The following is an 18,112-nucleotide window of genomic DNA, read 5'->3' as shown; positions in this document are numbered from 1 at the left end:
CCAAATAAATGAAAACCTACTAAAGGAGGGTGTTCCACATTATTAAGCAGAGCACCATTTTCAAGCAATATGGGGAAGAAAAAGGATCTCTCTGCGGCCGAAAAGAGTGAAATAGTTCAATGCCTTGGACGAGGTATGAAAACCTTTAATATTTCACGAAAACTTAAGCATGATCATCGCACTATTAAGAGATTTGTGGCTGATTCAGAGCACAGACGGGTTTGTGCAGATAAAGGCACATTGAGGAAGATTTCTGCCAGATCCATGCATCGGATCAAGAGAGCAGCTGCTAAAATACCATTACATAGCAGGAAACAGATATTTGAAGCTGCTGGTGCCTCTGGAGTCCCACGGACATCAAGGTGTAGAGTCCTCCAGAGTCTTGTAACTGTGCATAAACCTTCCATTCGGCCACCACTAACCAATGCTCACAAGCAGAAATGGCTGCATTGGGCAGAAAAATACATGAAGACTAATTTTCAAACAGTCCGGTTCACTGATGAGTGCCGTGCAACCCTGGATGGTCCAGATGGATGGAGTAGTGGATGGTTGGTGGACAGCCATCCTGTTCCAACAAGGCTGCAACGTCAGCAAGGTGGTGGTGGAGTCATGTTTTGGGCCGGAATCATGGGAAGAGAGCTGGTTGACCCCTTTAGGGTCCCCGAAGGTGTAAAGATAACCTCTGCAAAGTATGTGGAGTTCATGACTGACCACTTCCTTCCCTGGTACAGAAGGAAGAACTATGTTTTCCGTAATAAAATCATCTTCATGCATGACAATGCACCATCTCATGCTGCAAAGAATATTTCTGCATCAATGGCTGCTATGGGGATAAAAGGAGAAAAAGTCATGGTGTGGCCTCCATCCTCCCCTGACCTTAATCCTATTGAGAACCTTTGGAGCATCCTCAAGCAAAAGATCTGTAAGGGTGGGAGGCAGTTTACATCCAAACAGCAGCTCTGGGAGGCTATTCTGACATCTTGCAAACAAATTCAAGCAGAAACTGTGCAAAAACTCACAAGTTCAATGGATGCAAGACTTGTGAAGCTGCTATCAAATAAGGGGTCCTATGTTAAAATGTAAAGTGACCTGTTAAAATGTTTAAAAAGTTTAAATGTTGTTCAAAGTTTGATTGAAATAGCTTTTGATTTCAGTAAATATGCTGCAAACACAACAAATGACAATTTTCAGTTCTTTACAACCTATAAAGTGTTTTGAAACTTACTGTGCGTAATAATTTGGAACAGTGCATTGTAAGTTTTTTATTTTGAAAAAAAAATACTGTTATCATTAGGAGGTTTGTTCAATAAAATTTGAATTGTACTCTTAATAGTTGATACCAATAGAATTATGCTGACTGTTGTTTACATCAATTATTTAGGTAAATGAGAAAGATATCATTGGCATAATAATTTGGAACAGGGTGTATAACATCTAAACCTCTAGATTTTTGCCTGTTTGCAAGTCACTTCAGACAGCCTCTTATCACATGCTATTTTATTAGCTTTTTACAACAGGAGAATGCTAGTTCATCTGGGCCAGATAGATAACATTGTGCTCACGTCTGTGGGGTTTGGATGACACTAAACTAATTGGCTAAAATGCAAGTCAATAGATAATAATTAGAAAGTCATGTGATCAGGGGGCTGTCAAAAGAGGCTTAGATACAAGATAATCACAGAGGTTAAAAGTATATTTATATGACCGCGTTGGTTATGCAAAACTGGGGAATGGGTAATAAATGGATTATCTATCTTTTTAAACAATAACATTTTTGGAGTTGACTGTCCCTTTAACTTGCAGACAGGAGAACACCACTGCCCAAAACAATTGAGAAATGCACTTGTAGAAGTCTTATGGATGATTTTTACTTCACTCTCTGGTTTCCCATATTCACAGCCATTTTCTGCTTGCCACCTTATAGCTCAGCCAATCAAAAGCTTCTCTTTAGAGAGAGAGAGCTGAGTGGTTCAACCCCTCTGGCTGAGATGCTTGATACTTGTGAATGACTTGTTACCCATGCGCTTAAGCACAACTTACTGCATTATTCCCTGGTGCCAAAATGTCTCTCTATGGGGCAGGGTTTACTGCCCAGTAACAAGCTTAAAGGGATAGAAAGGTCAAAATTAAAATGTGCTTGGGTGCATTTGAATTTAAGTATAAATATTTTTGCAATATACTTTAATTAGCAAAAATGCTTTTAGTATACAGGTAGCCCTCAGTTTACGCCGGGATTAGGTTCCAGAAGGAATGGTTGTAAATCGAAACCGTTGTAAATTGAAACCCAGTTTATAATGTAAGTCAATGGGAAGTGAGGGAGTTAGGTTCCAGGACCCTCTCAAAATTGTCATAAGTAACACCTAATACATTATTTTTAAAGCTTTGAAATGAAGACTTTAAATGCTAAATAGCATTATAAATCTAATAAAATAATCATACAACACAGAATATATAATTAAACTAAGTTAAATGAACAAAAACATTTGCTAAACAGCATTATAAACCTAATAAAATAATCACACAACACAGACTTCACTTGCATTTTTCTGCAAACAGTTCTTTCTATGCATTCCAATCTGGACTGATTTATAGACAGGAAGATCTTGTTCCTTTTTAAATCTGCTCGATAGCTCAGGTCTGGTTAAACTGATTAATTTCAGCTTGCTTGGCTTTGCTGCAACACAAGCGGACAGCTCCACCTACTGGCTATTTTAATAAATGCACTGCTTCTCAATGCTTTTCAATAGCAATCACATGACTGGAAAAAAAGGTTGTTATTCTGAAACAGTGTAAATTGAACCGTTGTAAAACGAGGGCCACCTGTACATTATTACTGTTTTTCAGCAGCATATGCACATATCCTGTGAAGGCCCTGTCCTGTGTTAATTTGTTCTTAGTTCTCTTGGTATCTTTTGTTGAAAAACATGGAGATATGCTTAAGCTCATTTCTGGAGCACTATATGGCAGTAGTTTTGCAAGAATGTTAGCCATTTGCAAGAGCACTAGATGACAGCACTATTTCCTGCTATGTAGTGCTGCAGATATCTACCTAGGTATATCTTCAACACAGAATATCATGGGAACTAAACAAATTTGATAAAAGAAGTAAATTGGAAACTTTTTTAAAAAAATAGTATGCTCTCCCTGAATCACAAAATATTTTTTTAGGTTTCATATCCCTTTAAGAAACGAAGTAGCTGCTTGCTCTAAGTAACGATGGGGATAATTATCCAAGCACCGAATTGGCTGCTAAATCTGTTTTGGAATACAAAAATACATAAAATGCTTAACATTACACCACATTAATACCCTGCCTATACCAATGAACCTGTGAGCCATATGGCATTCGTAGTGAGCACAGACAGATATGGAATGTGATTGGCTGTAATTACACAGCCAGACTTGAGTCTGTTAAAGGGAGATGTGTATTTTGTAAAGTTACTTAGAAATCTGAGTGCATTGTCAAGAGTATTTTATTTAATCCCTGCAATTAAGTACAATAGAAAAATTGGGGTCTTCAGGTCATTTGCTGAGTAATCAATAAGTTAAAAGTTTACTGAGTTATTTATAGTTATCATAGAAAACAATGTACAGGTAAAAAAGAAAAACTATATCCAAACTGCTTGGGACTGGAAAAGGTTTGGATTTTGGAATATTTGCATCTTTAAAATGGGACAGTTTAGAGAGGGGATGGGACCAAGTGTAAGCAACAATATCTTATGTCATTTAGGCAATATTTACAGGTTATAATACCGCTTAAAAATGTAACATAAAGGTAGTTTTATTTATTTTTAATACTTTTGAATACAGATAGTACTCTTAAAAATATAGTACAGTACCGTAATCAGAAAGGTAATATTTGGTTTAAATAAATATAGACTATTATTTGCATTTTAGAACACACAAATCAAGCCAAAGACACAGGCAGAAAAGATTGTGACTTACAACTAGGAAAAAAATAATACTTCTTCATATTTTTTTTTTTTTTTAAATATTAATTTAAATGTTTGGATTTCAGAATAAGTTTGGATATTTGAATTCTGGATTTGGGGATTTGTACCTGTTTAAGCTTCTAAAATTTAATCACCTAATTAGAGTCAGTTACCAAAAGGGGTCATTGTTGGGTAAAACTTTCTTTATAGGTAGTTAGTTAGTTCTACAATTAAATAGTCATAAAGTGCATTGATGTCCGATCAAGGCCGGGAAGGTGACTGGGGGAGCAATAAGTAGAATAACATTATATTTAAGTTTTTTGGGGGAAAATGAATTTTAAACAAAAAAAGACTGTGCTAAATATATATAATCTATCCTAATAAGAATTTTTTGTTTACATTTTACCATCACTTTACGAATAATTGATTAAAAAAAGTCAAGGGTTAATGGCAAATGATCTGTGTTTGTTGTATTCCTGATATTATGACTTGAGATAATGTCAGATTTACTAAGCATAAGTTTTGGCAACTATGGATGGATCAACAAACCCCCCCCCAAAAAAACCCACTAGCAACAATTAAAATATATTGGATGAAATAGCCACATATATTTGCTGAAAGCATCAAATAAAGATGGTTTAGCATTGTGAAATAATAGTATTGCATGTGCTAAGGCGACATAGCATTATAAAATCATTAATCCCAAAAAATTTGCATATTTTCCTATGTTTCTTTATCTGGTTGGGTTGTGGGCCCTTTAAGAAGCTGCTTAGTAACAATAGAATCTTGAGTGCTTGGTAACAATATAACTTGGCCAACTGTTACATAAGAATCGGTAAGTTTTAAATCTTACAGTTAGTGATCAGTTGGATGTAGGCAAAGCTTGTGTCTGAGCACAGAGATGGAGTGCGTGTATTCAGATACAGATTGCTATGAAATTATAAACTTTTTGGGAGAAGGGACATTTGGAGAGGTGGTGAAAGGCAGGAAGAGGAGCAATGGGGAATTCGTTGCTATCAAAATCCACAAGAACAATGTCTCCAGAAGTGAAACTATATACGAAATCAACATGCTGTCTGCTTTAAGAACATTAGATTCCGACAAATCGCACATTGTTCGCTTCTATGAGTATTTCAATGACCATAAACAATTCTATTTGGTTTTTGAAGAGCTGGAAAAAAATTTGATTGAATTTCAGATGGAAAATGATTTTGCCCCTCTCCACGTAAGACATATTAGGACAATAACAATGCAAGTTCTAAAAGCTCTTTCAAAGCTAAAAGAGCTTTCTATCTTGCATACAGACTTGAAGCCACAAAATATAATGCTGGTTAACCATGCAAGGTACCCATTTAGAATAAAGATAATTGATTTTGGATCTGCAAGCTATTTGAAGGAAATTCAAAATGTGAAGGAACCCTACATTCAGACCCGTTTCTACAGATCTCCAGAAATCCTTTTAGGAGTGCCCTGCTTTGAGAAGGTTGACATTTGGTCCCTTGGATGCATCATTGCAGAATTAAATCTCGGACACCCTCTATATCCTGGAGAAAGTGAGTATGACCAAATTCGTTATATTTGTCATACCCAAGGAATGCCAAGCAATCGCTTATTGGAGGCAGGTAGAAAATCATTCCGTTTTTTTAATAAGGAAACAGACACAAAATGGAGGAACATATGGAAACTGAAACCAAAAGACGAGTACCCTTGGGAAACCAAAATAAAACATCAAGAAAAAAAGAAAACTATTCTAAAATCTTTGGACCAGGTGAGAGTGTTACATACACACAACCTTTTTCAATCTAATGCTGAGTACCAAGTTCAACAAGATGATCTAAATAATATGATCGATTTGATAAAAAAGATGCTGACTTGGGACCCCAATGAACGGATAAATCCTGGCACTGCCATGGAACATCCTTATATTTCTCTGTTGGAAATGAAGAAGAACTATAAGAAAACCAATTATTATCACCTTTCTAAGCAGAGCCTCAAGAGAGCATACAAGAAAATTAAAAGGGTACCCAACAACACTTCAGACCATTATACTGCTAGTAAGCATTCTAACCCACGCAATATGTCTGCCGATATAATATATGTGGAAAGTCAGAGCCCTCAAGATTTTGCAGCACTGATGAATGAAGTAATTGAGTCCAGTGCTAGTGAACAAGAGATTCTGCTTAAGACATCACCCACATCGTCTGCTGTAAAGGTGAGTAATATTCATAATAAAGCATAGTCCATTTATAATTTACATTCACATATATTCTTAACAACCTGGTCCTGGTCCAAAAGTCCAAAATGGCTATAGTTAGTAGGCTTCTCTTTTCACTGCCTTATATGTCCAGTTTTCATTCCTATTAACTCAACTTTCTTCTGATTTATCCCATAAATTCTCCATTTCACATTATTTTTACTCCACAATTTTTCTTGCTCTCCTTCCATCTACCTTTTTTATCTTGTAGAGCAGGGGTCAACAACCTTGGCACCCCAGATGTTTTGGAACTACATTTCCCATGATGCTCAGGCAGCCTAAAGAGTGTCCCAGCATCATGGGAAATGTAGTTCCAAAACATATGGGGTGCCAAGGTAGCTAATCCTTGTTGTAGAGAGTATGCTATAATCTAGATCAGACATCCTCCAACTTTGCCCTCCAGAGATTTTGGAACTAGATTTCCCATGATGCTCAGCCAGCTGATATGCTGGCTGAGCATCATGGGAAATCTAGTTCCAAAACCTCTGAAGGGCCAAGTTGGAGGATGTCTGATCTAGATCTTTAGCATTCTTATAAATTCAGTTATCCTGTGACAAATTTGAACAAATAAAGAAGCAACTTTTAAATTGCTGATTTTGATAACATCAGTAGTATTTTGCCCTGGCACAGAGTATAAAGATATAGTTGAAATCCAGAAAACTACTGAAGTCTATAACGACTTGCAATCTTCAATGACTTTTATAAATTAAATGATAGACAATTTAAGATCATTTTACCTACAAAACGCAATAGAGTATATGTTTCAAGTTATGTATTTTGGTAAAATTCACCTTTTGTAAAAGAGGGTGAAAAATTCTTGGAGCATCATTAGTTACCCATTTCTTTATCCACAGACAGAGGATTTCAACAAAAACACACAGTCAATCTCGGAATTTACAGAAAAAAGAAAATTACAAGTAGAAATGCAAGTTCAAGAGATTAGCTGTAGCAAAAGCTGTATCTGCGAGACAGTCTGCAAGCATAAACATGGAAGGAAACGTTCCAGAAATATAAAGGAACATATTGTATTGTGTCCACACTATCAAAAGTGTAAGTGCCCTGAACCTTCATCCGAGGTCTCTTCTGGGGTGGTCCACAGTGGTGCAAAAAGGAGAAGGCTCAAATAATTAGAGCTTATGAAAAAAGCACACGTGTTATGATTGCACACGTGTGTATAAGTTACTGTAATTTTCCTGGTAACAATAAAGAAGTTTTAACACCCTTATGCCTTTTTTTCCGCATAGGAGAACAAGTAAAATCTGTTACACAGCTAAAGAGACTTCTGAAAATCTCAGAATCTACCTCTAATAAACTAGGTAATACAAAAGGTCTGAGTGTTGCATGTTCAGCTAACCATAACGGGTTAATGTATCAACAAGTTTTTTTGTTTTGTTTGCCTGATGTTTTTGCATTTCTGTGAAATCACAATATACAGATTTGATAGCTTTTTTGACAGAAATCCTCCAACCTGTATTTTACTTGTAGCAGAGGATTCTGGGCAACCATATGCAAATGAGCATCACAGTGCCTTATCTCTTGCTTTTAAAATACCGCTGCTTTTTAACTTTCGCTTCAGCCGGAACTGAAGCGGAGTGGGTCGGAGGCAGCATCCGCTGCTTCATAAATAGACCCCTTTGTCCTTAACACCTCTAACATGAGTCTAATCTGTGAATCAACCACTTTTCAATAAAAAAAGTGTTTCCACAAATTTTAAAGGGATAGTCTAGTAAAAATTAAACATTTATGATTCAGATAGAGCAATTTTAAGCAACTTTCTAATTTACTCCTATTATCAATTTTTCTCCATTCTCTCTGTATCTTTATTTGAAAAAGCAGGAATGTAAGCTTAGGTGCCAGCCCATTTTTGGTTCCGAACCTGGGCAGCACTTTCTGATTGGTGTATAAATGTAGCCACCAATCAGCAAGCGCTACCCAGGTGCTAAACCAGAAATGGGCCGGCTCCTAAGCTTACATTCAAATAAAGATACCAAAAGAACAAAGACAAATTGATAATAGGAGTAAATTAGAAAGTTGCTTAAAATTGCATGCTCTATCTGAATCATGAAAGATTGTATTTTGACTAGACTATCCCTTTAAATTACTATTATCATAGCATAACCGTTAAAAGTGACAGTGCCAAGCATTAGGTATAATTGCAGTGCTACTGATTGGAAATAAAAATTACAGCCCAGGTGGTAACAGAACATTAACCAGATGATCTGCTTTATTTGTGATTTTGGCACATACTATTTTTGATTTACAAATGTGAGTTTTGTTCTCTGACAACATGCAGACACAATGTACTGAGTCTCACTAATAGAAGCAATTAAAATACATCTGCTTATTTCCAATAAAATATCTATTTAAGGATATTAGTTTTTGCAATAATAGTTGTAAACAAAAACATGCCTTAAAGGGACTACTCAAAATGTTTTATTGTTTGAACAGATAGATAACCCCTTTATTAGCCATTTCTTCAGTTTTACATAACCAACAATGTTATATTAACATACGTTTTACCTCTATGATTACTTTGTATCTAAGCCTCTGCAGACTGCCCCCTTATCCCAGTGCTATTTACAGACTTGCATTTTAGCCAGTTAGTGCTGACTCATGAATAACACCAGGGGAGTGAGCACAGTGTTGTCTATATGGCACACATGAACTAACACTGGCTTGCTGGCAGAAATGTAGATAGTTAAAGGATATATAACACTATAACAATGTTGGTTGTGCAAAGTTGGGGGATGGGTAGTAAAAGTATCTAGATTTTTTAAAATGACAAATTGTGGAGTAGACTGTCCCCTTAAATGTAAAATGTGGACATTTGGTGTATTTTATTTTCAATGTACTGTATATAAGAAAATGAAACAATATAACTACATTAAACATGTAGTTAAAGGGACATGAAACCCAAACATTTTCTTGCGTGATTCAGTTAAAACATATGATTTTAAGCAACTTTCCAATTTTCTTGTATTATCAAATTTGCTTCATTCTTTTGGTATCCTTAGCTGAAGAAGCAACAATGCACTTATGAGAGTTAGCTGAACGCATCAGGTGAGCCAATGACAAGAGGCATATATGTGCAGCCACCAATCAGCAGCTGGGCTCCAAGTAATGCATTGCTGCTCCTGAGTCTACCTTGGCATGCTTTTCATCAAAGGATTCCAAGAGAACAAAGACAATTGGATAATAGAGATAAATTGGAAAGTTGTTTAAAATTGCACGCTCTATCTGAATTATTCTAATTTACTTCTTTCATCAGTTTTTCTTCATTCTCTTGGTATCTTTTGTTGAAAAGCAGGGGCGTATGCTTTGAAGCCGGCCCATTTCTGGAGCACTATGTGGCAGCAGTTTTGCAAGAATGTCATCCATTTGCAAGCACTATTTCCTGCCATGTAAGTGCTCCAGACACCTACCTAGGTATCTCTTCAACAAAGAATATCATGGAACAAAGAATATTTGATAATAGAAGTAAATTGGAAACTTTTTTTGAATAGTATGCTCTGTCTGAACCTCAAACATTTATTTTTGGGCTTTCGTATCCCTTTAAAGGCAGCTCCAGGGCATCAGTGCAAGACCAGTGCTTGTTAATCATCCTGAACGGATCAGTCCCTCCATCACATACAAAAATAAATCAATAGATAAAAACAATATACTTTCTTGTAAATTACAAATCCCTGTACATTGTGTGAAACACCTTAGCATATTTTTACAATAATGATTTATAGGGAACGATGCCGATCTCATAAGCTATAAAACGGAACACACAGCATAGTATGACACAAAATATCTGTTCACTGAAAGCATAGAAAGTTATTTGTCCCAGTGGAAGCAGGAACAGTAAACCTTAATGATAACCAGAGAAAAGCTGTTTCTTTTGTTTAATGGCTCTTTTATAGGTGCTTGGGGGGAACAGGACGGCTTTATAAATAAATCCCTTAATAAACTACCTTACAATGATGTCCAGGGGGGTTTCTTGTACTAATGAAAGAGTTATACAGTACATTAGGACATTTTTTTAGCTATATTAGTGCAGGAAAGTTAGTTTGAAAGTTTTGGCAAAAAGCATCAGCGGGCAAATCTCTTTTCTGCTTACGGATGATCCATTGACCCAATGAGAAGACAGTTAAAGGGACATAATACTCATGTGCTAAATCACTTGAAACTGATGCAGTATAACTGTAAAAAGCTGACAGGAAAATGTCACCTGAGCATCTCTATGTAAAAAAGGAAGATATTTTACCTCACAATCTCCTCAGCTTAGCAGAGTAAGTTCTGTGTAAAAAGTTATACTCAGCTGCTCCCAGCTGCAGGTAAAAATAAAAAAAAAATGAAGAAATGAACAGCAGCCAATCAGCATCAGCAGTGCTGAGGTCATGAACTCTTACTGTGATCTCATGAGATTTGACTTAACTCTCATGAGATTTCATAGTAAGCTTCCTTTACCTGATTGGTGAAATAATATGAGCGTTCACGAGGCTCATCCCCTAAGCTGCCCCAGGACAGACACACTAAAATGCTGCTTAGAAATCCTTTACAATGGGAGGTGGCTACTGAGGAATTTTGAGGTAAAATATCTTTCTTTTTTACATAGAGATGTTCAGGAGATATTTCCTAGTCAGCTTTTTACAGCTATGCTGCATCACTTTCAAGTGTTTAAACATTTGGGTATTATGGCCCTTTAAGATTGGGACTATTGCTGTATGTAGTTACTGTAATGTGTCTGCATGGTGGTCATAGTTCTCTGACAGTGGGTATCTTAGAAGACTGTCTAGTCTATTAAATATGGGAAAACACTGACAGTATGAAGAACATAACATTTAAAGGGGCATGGAAGGCAATATTAGATTTTATGATTAAAATAAAATGTACAATTCTAGGACCTTTTCAAATTACTTTAGTTATCATGTTTACTTTTCTCTTGGTCTCTTTTGTTGAAACTTAGCTCCTCCCCTTGGGAGCATACAGAGGTACTATGTGGCAGCATTCTGTGCAACAATGCTTGTAACAATATTATACATATAGTGCTAAAGACACACACTCCCGAGCCTACCTTACTGGTGTCTGGAGAGGTCACTGGAATCTTGCTTTTTAAAGGACATTCCAGCCAAAATTAGAATTCACATGGATGCATTTCAGTTTTAAATAGAAGCATTTGTGTTATATACAGTACATGTATTAGCAAAAATGCTTCTAATAAAGCTATAGATGTTTTAAAAGTGTATTTAAAGGGACATTCCAGTCAGAATTTAAACGCACATAGATTTATTACATCTTTGAATAGAAACATATTTGCAATATACATGTATTAGCAAAAATGCTTCTAGTAAACGTTATCACTGTTTTAGTGTTAACATTTTTCTCTTATTTATTTATTATTTATTATCAGGTATTTGTAGAGTGCCAACAGGTTCCGCAGCGCTATGAACATGGGTGGTATATAAAAAACGATTACAGAGATCAAATGGGGAGAGAGGGTCCTGCCGAGAGTTGCACTGTTGGGAACTACAAACAGCTGGGCTCATAGGCTTACATGCTATGGGGTTTTAGGGGATAGCAGTGGAGATATAGGAAGGTTAGTGAAGGTTGTAAGCGTCCCTGAATAGTAAAGTCTTCAGGGAGCACTTGAAGCTTTTAAAACTAGGGGAGATTCTTGTGGAGCGAGGCAGAGAGTTCCTCTGCACTCCTGAGAGTTTCTCTGCACGTGCATGTGAAGCATCGCTAGATGGTACAAGTACCTTAGGCTCTCTGAGCAAGTGCTGTGTTTAAAATGCTGGTGCACGGAGGAGGGCAAACGCAAAGGAACCGCATCACCATCCATAGGCATGGAGAAGAGGATGTAGAGAAACGGTAAACCCAAACCAATGGAGAAAAGACCATTCAGCCCTTACCCCCAGCTCAGTTGATACAAACAACCACAAGCCCACATCAAGGTGCAATAGCTACCCCTGACAACACTGTAGGATCCCGTCTGAGAGACAGTAAAACTAACCGGCAGGCCGGAACCAAATCTCATGAAGGGACAAGCAGATGTTCCAAGTCCTAAAGGTTGAACTTAAACCGCCCAGGACTGAATCCAGAATCCGGATCCTGAAATCTCAGGCAAGAGACATGGCCATAAGCCAGACCCCCAGAACCGAAACAGGACAAATTTTCTAACCCCCTGAGGAACCATCAAGCTGCCTCATATGGAGGAGTGCACCCTGGGCAGTGCATCTCACATCCCAATGTCTTTGGACATTGGACACTCGCAATAGATTTAGACCAAAGAGCCTAGAAGGACATCTTAACAGGCCTAAGAAAATGGCATCCAGCACCCTAAGGTGGATCTGAACGCAGGACCCTCTGCTTGCAAGCCCTTACGAGCTAGATCTCCTAGATGGTCAAAGGGCAACACCCCAGAGTCTAAAGACCCCGGAGATTACAAGGGACAGGCTCCAAAGAAGCCCTAAATTGAGAAGACGGCATAATCTCCAAAGATCCTTACAGGATCAGCCTCTCGGAAATCCCTGCACCGCACAAGGAATAACGATGGTAACCTCACAACTCCTATTAGACAAGCTGACCAGGGGAAAATGCCAGGGGAAAAATGGAATAACCCAAACCCCTGCGCTCCCATATATGAGAGTGAGCGAGATACTGGAAAGGAAGGAGGACATGCTCCCGAACCAGATGACCCGACCACTCAAGAAGGGAAAAAATTAGCCCCAGCAACCTACAAGATGTACTGTGACTATGCCACAAGAACCAACGTCCAGAACACACCAAGAGTGAAAACGAAAATCGCCATCCAATCTGGTACCCCAGACGTCCAGAGGTCATCCAAACCTCCAAACTATAAAGGAATGGAGAACTTTGGTTCCGAGTCCAAAGGACCTCCAGAACCCACAATGAAACCTTAGCAGGATCCGAGCCCGGAACCCTTAACATTAGGACAAAGTAAACATCCATCACCCGACAGTATAACCGGCACACTGGCACCATGTGGGTGACATGAACCGTAAGGAACAGCAGCTAGCGTCCAACCAGTACCTGCCTGGTACAAGAACACTCCGGAACTGTTCAAGGTCCAAGAAAAATTGAAGCCCCCGCGGGGATCGATAACAAACTATAAACATAACTATGTCTTTATATAGTAATGCGCAACTTCCGAGGAAGTGCCCACGCGACCACAAAATCGCAAGTATCAGTTCCAGAGAAGAAACGTTCCCAAAACGGAAAATTCTAACAGACATGAGCTTCTTAAAACAAATCAAACACATCCTAACCTGATCAAATAAAATGAAGGCAGCACCCAGGGTGAATGCCCAAGGAGAATGGGCACACTTCATCCCCATACGTCTAACCCAATCTGCCATCTGGTACAGAAGACCGAGGATCCCTCGGCCCACTAGGACCGGAATCCTTCAGCACCGCCAAAACATGCCTTAGTAGGACACAAAAATGTGCTAGTCTATAACGGAAGACAGAATGTTCACCAGCCGGATCGATGGAAGACCCCGGCTACACATTAGGAGACAGAATCACATAACAAACATGATTAAAGTCCCCCCTGTTCAATAACCCCCCTCAGGAGATATTAAGCCTTGATTCCATAAGATAAAGGAGTCCCACTGGGACCCTGACTTCTTTCATCGAAAAAAAATGAAACAATCTTACCGGAATCTACGCTGTGGAACAGGAACACGGCCCTTCAAGTGTTACAGATAGTAGCCTCACTTCTGACATGAACTTGAGTGGCTAAAGGCAGGCAGCAAAACTAGTCAATGCTGATTGCCTAGGAGATGCTAATATGAGTCAGGATGATTTCGCAGAAAGACTCTCCCTGCATCTCCGGACTCTAACCTTCATCCATGCTCTCACTGAGAGGCTGACAGGTATTACTTAAAACTCCAGTCCCATTTCGAAGAGTACTAACCTCCATAAGAGACTATCTTCAATCTTCTGACACTTCTCTGCCAACCTCCTGTGACGAAAGGCAAAGAATGACTGGGGGATGAGGGAAGTGGGGGAGGTATTTAAGTTTTTGGCTGTGGTGTCTTTGCTTCCTACTGGTGGCCAGGTTCTGAATTCCCAAAAGTAATGAATGCAGCTGTGGACTCTTCCTGTTTAAGAAGAAAATGTTTTGTTTTTTTAAATTAAGCATTCCAACAGCACTATGTGTGTTTGTTAGTATTTATTAGAACATAAAGATCAAAGCCAGTAGGGCGACGTTTTGTGCTGCTTTATATTTCATGGATTGAGAAGTAACCCTATCCAACTAGCACATGCAGGAGGAATTGGTGAGCTGATGTGACCTAGTTAAATAAACAATATGTATTTTTTTATCATTATTTAGTGGTTGACATGAAATTTAGGAGCCAACTAAAATATTTGAGGGGCCGTTTATTTTTTGGAGCTAGAGAAGAATTTTCTTTAAAGTTCGAAGGAGTAGTCTACGTTAGCTTTTGAATTTTAAATGATTATAACTTTTGAACAGATACACAAATGTGGCTTCAATTTAATACTTTGTTATTACTACAAAAACAATAAAAATGTGATGTCAATCAGTTTAAGACATTTTCAACATGTGTCTGAAGATATTTAAACAAAGCAACCACACAAACCACAGTATCATCAGCAAATTTGAAGTATACTTTATTTGATGAAAACTGAAGTTAATATGAAATATTATGTAATATAACTGCAAAAAAAACATCTTAAAGGGACAGTCTGCACCAGAATTTTTATTGTTTAAAAAGATAGATAATCTCTTTATTACCCATTTCTAAGTTTTGCATAACCAACACAGTTATAACAATACATTTTTTTACCTCTACGATTACCTTGTATCTAAGCCTCTGAAGACTGCCCCCTTATTTCAGTTCTTTTGATAGACTTGCATTTTAGCCAATCAGTGCTGACTCCTGGGTAACTCCACGTGCGTGAGCACAATGTTATCTATATGGCTCACATGAACTTACGCCCTTTAGCTGTGAAAAACTGTCAAAATGCATTCATATGAGAGGTGGCCTTCAATGGCTTAGAAATTAGCATATGAGCCTACCTAGGTTTAGCTTTCAACTAAGAATACCAAGAGAACAAAACAAAATTGATGATAAAAGTAAATTGGAGGATGACCGATCCATTATTTCTGACGTATGAAGAGGCTTTCGACGACCGGGGGAATCGCTGGAGCGGCTGTCAAGATTAAAAGGTAAGTATTTTCACAACATGAGTGAAATGTAAATTTTGATGCCCCTGTTTTTAATCAGATTTAAAAACAGGGCTCTTTATCATCTAAATTTACTTTACTTTGAGAAGCAGCGTTCGTAAGAGTTCTGCTCCTTAACTTGTACTCCACCCCTGAGGTGGCGGACAGCAATCATGATTGATACCCCTGCTAGCGACCAATTGGCCACGAATCTGCAGGGGACGGTATTGCACAAGCATTTCACAAGAAATGCTTGTGCAATGATAAATGCAGACAGCGTATGCAATGTCGGGCGGACATGATCCGCTTTCATTTAATAAATCGGCCCCACTATCTGAATCATGAAGGTTTAATTTTTATTCTTCACATTAAGGTAACCAATCAATTCAACTTTTAATAAACCCATTATAAATAAAATAAAAAAAAAAAACAACAGGAGAAAGGGAAGGAATCTCCTCAAACACACACACACATACAAACAGGGTTTTCTATCTACTTCTAGTAGGGTTAGGGATTTATTTATTTTCCATCACATGATTTGTCCATATACAATGCAAAGAGTGGTTTAGTTATGTTTAGAATATAAGTATATGTATGCATAATTACATATGATGTTAAATAATGCTTGAGGACAGTTGACAGCGGTACACACCCTATGTTCTCTATATTTGTGACTACATATCTCTATGTAGTGTTTTAACAACATAATATTGGTTGTATACTGATTCTAAACAAAAAAAAAGTATAAAATGGACCTTTGTTTCCTAATGTCACAGGGAATTCAAAAAACAAGCAACGTTTCGGGTTGAGTGCTAGCCCTTAATCATGCTAGCAGTGAGTCTGAAACGTTGCTAGTTTTTTGCCGGACACTGTGACATTATGATATAAAGGTCCATTTTATACTTCAAGAAGCTCGATATTTCTTTATTCTCTAGTGCTGTGTCCTAATCAAGATTTTTTACTATTGTATATTGATCCTAGCCAACCTGTTATAGAAACTTAGACAAGCTGTACTTGTATCCCTTTACTGTACTGTATAACTCTGTACCTTTTGTCTTTGTGTTATTTGTTATAATAAAAAAAATGCATACATACAACTGTCATATGATTTTAATATATATATATATATATATATATATATATATATATATATGATTTGCATGAGGAATAGTACAGACTTTTGTTGTTAACATGTCTATTTCAGTAACTGTGCTTGTTATAACTTACAAACACTATAACATTTTCAAACAGCACATTCCACGTAAAGAATAAATATGCTTTTAGAATTTCAAACAATGGAATATGGCCCAAAATGAAAAAAAACTATACACTTTAAGTATTTTGTGATAAATTGTTTATTAATGTGCGAGCGGACATGATCCGATATTGCGGATCATGTCCGCTGCAGATCGATAAATGCTGACAGCATACACTCTAGGCATTTATCATTGAACCAGCAGTTCTGGTGAACTGCTGGTGCAATACCGCTGCCTGCAGATTCGCGGTCGCTAGCAGGGGGTGTCAATCAACCCAATCGTATTTGATTGGGTTGATTTCTGCCCGCCGCCTCAGAGCAGGCAGACAGGTTATGGAGTAGCAGTCTTTAGACCGCTGCTTCATAACTTCTTTTTCCGGCAAGTGAAAACACGGGGCATCAAGCTCCATACGGAGCTTGATAAATATGCCCCTTTATCTCTTCTGACGGTTAAATATATAATTGTAGTGGTGCCAAAGGCAGCATGCCTGGAAAATAAACTGTTAGCGCCATGGCTTTGAACCACTGCTCCATATTAGGCTGTTTTCTTCAAATAGTGCTGTTCTCTGGCTTTCCTTAGCACAGTACAGCCAGAGTAAAGAATTGTTTAAAGAGAACATTCAAATATGGAGCAGTGCTGCAAATCAGCAGCTCATTGATTGATGACTAGTTCTAAGAGATTTATTCAATCCCGCCACCAAGTCTTTCCTGGTCTGCAAAGCTGTGATTCCTGAATGTAAGGCATTCTTGTTAACAATGCACCTTTTTTTTATTACTACATTTTTACCTTATAATTATGTAATGTTAGACCAAGAGCAAAGCAAACACATTTTTCAAGAAGCTTTTCAAAAAAATTAACAAAAAATATCATAAAGGGACAGTCAATTTGAAATGTTTTACTGTTTAAAACGATAGCTAATCCCTTTATTACCCATTCCCCAGTTTTGAATAACCAACAACCAACAATGTTATATTAATATACTACTCTTTACCTCTATGATTTCCTTGTCTCTGTAGACTGGCCCCTTTATCTCAGTGCTTTATACAAACTTATATTTTAGCCAATAAGTGATGGTTCATGCGTAACTCAACTGGAGTGAGCAAAATGTTATCTATATGGCAAACATGAACTAGCACTGCCTGGCTGTGAAAAGCTAATAAAATGTATTGAGATAACAGGCGGCCTGCAGGCATTTAGAAACCGGCAGAGGTTTAGAGGTTATAAAGTATATTAACATAACAATGTTGGTTGTACAAAGCTGGGGAAGGGGTAGTAAAGACATTGGGGCCTATTTATCAAAGGTCTTGCGAACCTGATCTGACAGTACGGATCAGATCCGCAAGACCTCGCTGAATGCGGAGAGCAATACGCTCTCCGTATTCAGCATTGCACCAGCAGCTCACAAGAGCTGCTGGTGCAACGCCGCTCCCTGCAGACTCGCGGCCAATCGGCCGCCAGCAGGGGGTGTCAA

The 18,112-nt window shown here is 37.9% G+C and overlaps 2 protein-coding genes across 3 annotated transcripts in view; one reads left to right on the top strand and one right to left on the bottom strand.

Moving 5' to 3' along the window:
• The window catches only part of PRKG1 (protein kinase cGMP-dependent 1), a 1,360,211-nt gene that overhangs the window by 217,714 nt on the left and 1,124,385 nt on the right, over window positions 1–18,112 (bottom strand). The window lies entirely within an intron of this gene.
• On the top strand, window positions 4,834–13,094 carry LOC128639978 (homeodomain-interacting protein kinase 4-like). Its single transcript, XM_053692269.1, has 2 exons — window positions 4,834–6,144; window positions 12,672–13,094. The coding sequence occupies exons 1-2, from the start codon at window positions 4,834–4,836 to the stop codon at window positions 13,092–13,094; spliced, it is 1,734 nt and encodes a 577-aa protein (XP_053548244.1).

The sequence above is a fragment of the Bombina bombina genome, chromosome 9 (assembly GCF_027579735.1).
Source record: "Bombina bombina isolate aBomBom1 chromosome 9, aBomBom1.pri, whole genome shotgun sequence".
NCBI classification, from domain to species: domain Eukaryota; kingdom Metazoa; phylum Chordata; class Amphibia; order Anura; family Bombinatoridae; genus Bombina; species Bombina bombina.
Note: the sequence above shows the minus strand (reverse complement) of the source record. Positions and strands in the feature narration are given on the sequence as shown.